Source organism: Bison bison, unplaced genomic scaffold (genome assembly GCF_000754665.1).
Source record: "Bison bison bison isolate TAMUID 2011002044 unplaced genomic scaffold, Bison_UMD1.0 scf7180017864192, whole genome shotgun sequence".
Classification (NCBI taxonomy): Eukaryota; Metazoa; Chordata; class Mammalia; order Artiodactyla; family Bovidae; genus Bison; species Bison bison.
Window position 1 is genome coordinate 3,460,604 of NW_011494764.1, and position 5,764 is coordinate 3,466,367.

Sequence of the window (5,764 nt, forward strand, 5' to 3'; positions counted from 1 at the left end):
TTTCTCATGATGTACTCTGCATATAAGTTAAATAAGCAGGGTGACAATATATAGCCTTGACATACTCCTTTTCCTATTTGGAACCAGTCTGTTGTTCCATGTCCAGTTCTAACTGTTGCTTCCTGACCTGCATACAGGTTTCTCAAGAGGCAGGTCAGGTGGTCTGGTATTCCCATCTCTTTCAGAATTTTCCACAGTTTATTGTGATAGTAGAACCTGAAAAAGTAATTTGTAATCCACAAAGATGTTAATCATGATTTTAGCTGGCTTGAGATAAATAGGTGGTTTTTCTTTTCTATTTTAGTTTTCTGTATTTAAAAAAAAATTCTACCATGAGCTTGGATTACATTTGTAATCAGATGGGGCAAAGTAGAAATAAGTGTTGATTATTCTTATATTCTGTAGCAGGGCTAAGGTGAAGAATTTATTATATTCATAAAGGCACCATTGATGTTCAGAAGGGCCTGTATTTATGGTGAGGAAATTCATTTTGATTGAGACAAGGGACCTCATGCTACTGAGAAGAACGAAATATTTGAGATTCTTACAGAAATATTAGACTGTGTATATAGAAATATATATCCAGTCTCTATTTAGTCTTAGAATTAAGTTAATGCATTTTAGTAACTCCTTTGTATAATTTTAATATTTCAGTTTAATAACATGATACTTTATATCATTTAGTATGCATCATAGTATTATGTGTAGTATTTATTGTCAAAGAAATAGTGAAAACTTCAAAAAATTACTGAATCTACTGCCTTTATGTTAAAAGCTTTCCCTTTTTCTTTTAACAGAGAAACAGGAAAAGGAAATTGACATCTATGCTAACCTCTCTGATGAAAAGGCTTTCGTGTTTTCAGTCGCCTTGGCAGAAATAAATAGAAAAATTATTAATCAAAGACTTATTCTCTGATATTTGTCTGCAAAATGTGTTGAAACTTCCTTCAGGATTACATCAGCAAATTCTCAAAACAGTTGTGGACTCTCAGGAGCATTCTGATTGCATCAATAAGGGCCATTGATTGGTTTTTTTCCTTATCATTTAGCCTGTGCCACACTTTTGGAGTGAAGCTATAGGCTTGGACTGTTTTGGGATTTCCTTGTTTACCAAGGAGTATTGTCAGTGTTTGTGTTTGGGATATAGTGTATTTACTCCAAAAAAGAAAAAAGAAAAAAAAGTAAACAAACTGGTTGGCTGTTAAAGAATTAAAGGAGAGGGTTGGGAGTAGAAGTTTGAAAACCAGAGAAATAAAATGATAGTTTTGAGGTTTGCCACCAGAGATGCAATATTTTAAATACTTTGAGAAAGAGTGACTTTTAAAAATATATATTTCAGATTTGAGCACTAACATTGCATATTTACAGTTCATTTAATAAATTGGCAATTAATATTTTATTGAATGGGGAATTAATATAAACTGTAAGTTTTGTCTTAAATTGATTTTTTTTTTTGCCTTTTATTTTTATGACTTAAGGTATGGGTTATATTTTAGAAGCTACTTTCTAGACAGTTTGGAAGTTTGGGTGCTATGTATGAAGAAAAACATTTAAGGATATATCATACTTCAGATATAAACACTTTGTTTTCTTGAATGTAATTTATTTATTGGTTAAAAAAAACTTTTTTGCTCTCGAGATGGTGCCTGTTAACCTAAACATAGAATATATTTATTACATGCAGAATATTTCTTAGCCACTTTTAAGCAGTAATGTTCGTTCTGAATGGATGTTCATTTATACATCCTGAAAATTATTTAAGTTGTTACTTAACCTCACTCTGGAGGAAAAAGAAAATAAACCTTAATATTGAAACGAATAGATTAAATAGTATGCTATAAGCTTTTTGTTATAGTGAAATTTGTGAACTGTATTTAAATTATTAATTTCCTAGTGTTAATGATAATTGTTTATAGTTGATTTGTTTTATACTTAATGCTTTTGCATTTTTGTATATCAATTTTGCGCTTAACACATTCAAACTTGGTAATGACTTTCCTTATTTTAAGTTGGTTGTGGCCTCTCCCACCTCCCCCCTACCCCCCAAATCTGTTTGGAAATTATAAAGCCTTATTAGGGAAGGTAGCAGCAGTTAGACTTGCCCTTGCTTAGGGAGAATTTTCCTTTCAATTTCAACAACAGCATTGTCAGCTTCAGGCTGTTTCTCCCATTACTGCTCCAAGGAAAAGAGGTTTACTTTTTTTTTTTTTTTCTTTATTTAAATGGTAGCCAGCAGAGGGAGCTTAAGAGGTACTCTAGGTAGGATATAGGATTTTTCCTAAGAATTCCTTTTCCCTCAATCTCCATATTTACCTGCAAGTACTACTACATTTATCTTTTATGCATTTTAAAACCCTGGTAATAAAGTTTATTCCCAGGAATGTTAATGTGACTTTTATCTATGAAATAAAATGATAAGAAGCTTTTCATTTTGAGAAGAAAAGTTATATGATTAATATCTTAAAATGCTTATGAACTTATATAGGCATACCTCCAAGATATTGTGGGTACAAATCCAGACCCCTCCAATAAAGCAAATACTGTGATAAAGCAAGTCACATGAATTTTTTGGTTTCTCAGTGCATGTAAATGTTATGTATATATTGTATGATATTGTAATTTATTGTGTATAATAGTATTATGTCTTTAAATATATATATATATATATGTACACCTTAATTTTAAAAAATACTTAATTGCTAAAAAATGCTAACCATCATTTGAACCTTCAGAGAGTCATAGTCTTTGCTGGTGGAGGATCTTAGCTTGATGTTGATAACTGTTGACTGATCTGGGTGAAGGCTTAAGGTGGTTGTGGCAATTTCTTAAAATAAGACAGTAATGAAGTCTGCCTCATTGACTGCCTCTTCCTTTCATGAACAATTTCTCTGTAGCATGTGATTGGAGTCAGTCCTCTCACCTTTATTACCCTGCTTTGTTAACTAAGTTTATGTAATATTCTGAATCCTGTGCTGCCATTTCAACATTCTTCACAGCATCTTCAGTAGGGGTAGAGTTCATGTCAAGAAACCACTTTCTTTACTCACTTATACAAAGCAGCTCTTCATCTGTTAAAATTAGATCATGAGGTTGGAGCAATTCAGTCACATCTTTAGGCTCCACTTAGGGTTTTAGTTCTCTTGGTATTTCCATCACACCTTTGGTTACTTCCTTCCACTGAAGTCTTGAACCATCCATGAGGGTTGGAATCAACTTCCAACCTTCCAATGTATGTTGATATTTTGACTTGTAACCATGATTCACGATGTTCTTAATGGCTTCTAGGATGGTGAATCCTTTCTAGAAGGTTTTCAGTTTATCCAGACCTATCAGAGCACTCACTGCCTGTGGCAGCTATAGCCTTAAGAAGTATATTTCTTAAATGGTAAGGCTTGAAAGTTGAAATTACTCTTTGATCCATGACCTACAGAATGGATGTTATGTTAGCAGACATGAAAACAATATTAATCTTGCTTGTACATCACCATCAGAGCTCTTTGGTGACAAAGGTGCATTGTCAATGAGCATTAATATTTTGAAAGGAATCCTATTCCGAGGAGTAGGTCTTAATAGTGAGCTTTAAATAGTAAATAAATCATGTTGTAAACAGATGTGCTGTCATCCAAGCTTTGTTTTTCCATTTGTAGAGCACAGACAGAGTAAATTTAGCATAATTTTAAAGGGTCCTAAAGGTTTTCAGAATGGTAATGAGCTTTGGTTTCAACTTTAAGTCACCTATTGCAGTAACCCCTAATAAGAGAGTCAGCCTGTCCTTTGAAGCTTTGATAGCAGGCATTGACTTCTCTTTACCATGAAACTCCTAGGTGGCATCTTCCAATATAGGCTGTTCATCTACATTGAAAATTTATTGTCTTGGTGTAGCCACCTTCATTAATTATCTTAACCTAGGTCTTCTGGATAACTTAACAGCTTCTACATCAGCATATGCTGCCTCACCTTGCATTTTTATGTTATAGAGACAGCTTCTTTCCACAAGCCTCATGAACCAACCTCTACTACCTTGAAGCTTTCTTCTGCAGCTCCCTCACTTCTTGGCCTTCACAGAATTGAAAAGAGTTAGGCCTTTGCACTGGATTATGTTTTTGCTAAATGGCTGGTTTGATCTTCTGTCCATATGGAAGATCTTCATGTCGGCCATAAGGCAGTTTCCTTTTTCATTTATGTGTTCACTGGAATAGCACTTTTAATTTTCTTCAAGAAATTTTCCTTTGCACTCACAACTTTGCTGACTGGTACAAGAGGCCTAGCTTTCAGCCTATCTTGACTTTTGACATGTTTTCCTCACCAGGCTTAATTATGTCTAGTTTTTGATATAAAATGAGAGACCTGTGACTTCCTTTCACTTGAACCATTAGCATCCTTTTAGAGATACTAACTGACCTAACCTTAATATTGCGTCTTGGAGGCCAGGGGAAAGGCGGGAAGACAGAATGATCGGCTGGTGGAGTGATCAGAATACATATTTATTAAGGTCATCATCTTATGTTGTCAAAGTTCATGGTACCCCAAAACAATTACAGTAGTAACATCAAAGATCACTGATGGCAGGTCACCAAAACAAATATGAAAATGAGAAAATTCAAAATGTGATGAGAATTACCAAAATTGACACAAAGTGAGCAAATGATGGGAAAATGGCACCTATAGACATGGTTGATGTAGGATTGCCACAAGCCTTCGATTTGTGTTCAAAAAAAGGCAGTATCTGCAAAGCTCAGTAAACTGAAGTATGCCTGTGCTCATTTAGGTCCCCAGAAAAAGCAAGAAGCTTATGGAGTACGTATCTCTATAAGAATTATTGATGTCAGAGCCAACATGTTTAAAGCTGAAGACCTCTTAGAGGAAAGTCATTTTTAAGTACTCATTGGAAGGACTTCCCTGATGGTCCAGCGGTTAAGACTCACTGTTTCCACTCCAGGGGGTGCGGGTTCAGTCCCTGGATGCAGAACTAAGATCCCACATGCTGTGCTGCATAGCCAACATAAATCTTTAAAAACAAAAATTAGTCATTGGAAACAGGAAGGGAGGAGATGGGTAACGAGGCTGGAATTTGCCACATAGAAAAGTAATTGTTTCAAATGTTCAAATATTAAATCATTGGCTTATTTAAAAAGTTCTTTTGAAGGGCAAATCTTAGGCTTCCCTTGTTTGTGATGTAACCTATTTAACCAATTTCTCTAAAAGGCATATTTGTTGATAAATATGTATATAAGATAACTCATAAAGATGAATTTGTCTAGGCACATTGTAATGGTCTCAAAACAGTATTTTGTCACTAATGTTGAAAAAGGCTTTCTTGCCAGCAGATGTCCTAAAAGCATAATTATAGTAATTTTAATTATATAATGCAAAATTTGTCCTGCTCTAATATTTGTAAGTGATATGATTATTCAAAATGCCCTAAAATGATTCCATGATTAGGTCAGTTGAAGGTATGCTATGCTATGCTATGCTAAGTCACTTCAGTCATGTCCGACTCTGTGTGACCCCATAGGCAGCAGCCCACCAGGCTCTCCCGTCCCTGGGATTCTCCAGGCAAGAACACTGGAGTGGGTTGCCATTTCCTTCTCCAATGCATGAAAGTGAAAAGTGAAAGTGAAGTTGCTCAGTCGTGTCCGACTCTTAGCGACCCCATGGACTGCAGCCTACCAGGCTCCTCCGTCCATGGGATTTTCCAGGCAAGAGGACTGGAGTGGGGTGCCATTGCCTTCTCCGAGTTGAAGGTATGGTCCTTCTTAAATGT

At 35.3% G+C, this 5,764-nt stretch overlaps 1 protein-coding gene across 1 annotated transcript in view; it reads left to right on the plus strand.

Moving 5' to 3' along the window:
• The window catches only part of LOC104991440 (chromosome unknown open reading frame, human C16orf87), a 103,898-nt gene extending 101,349 nt beyond the window's left edge, over positions 1–2,549 (plus strand). Inside the window, exon 4 of the mRNA XM_010843907.1 lies at positions 798–2,549. Coding sequence (XP_010842209.1) covers positions 798–916 — 119 coding nt within the window. The 3' untranslated portion in view covers positions 917–2,549. The remainder of the gene's footprint in view (positions 1–797) is intronic.
• The last annotated feature ends 3,215 nt before the right edge of the window (positions 2,550–5,764 follow it).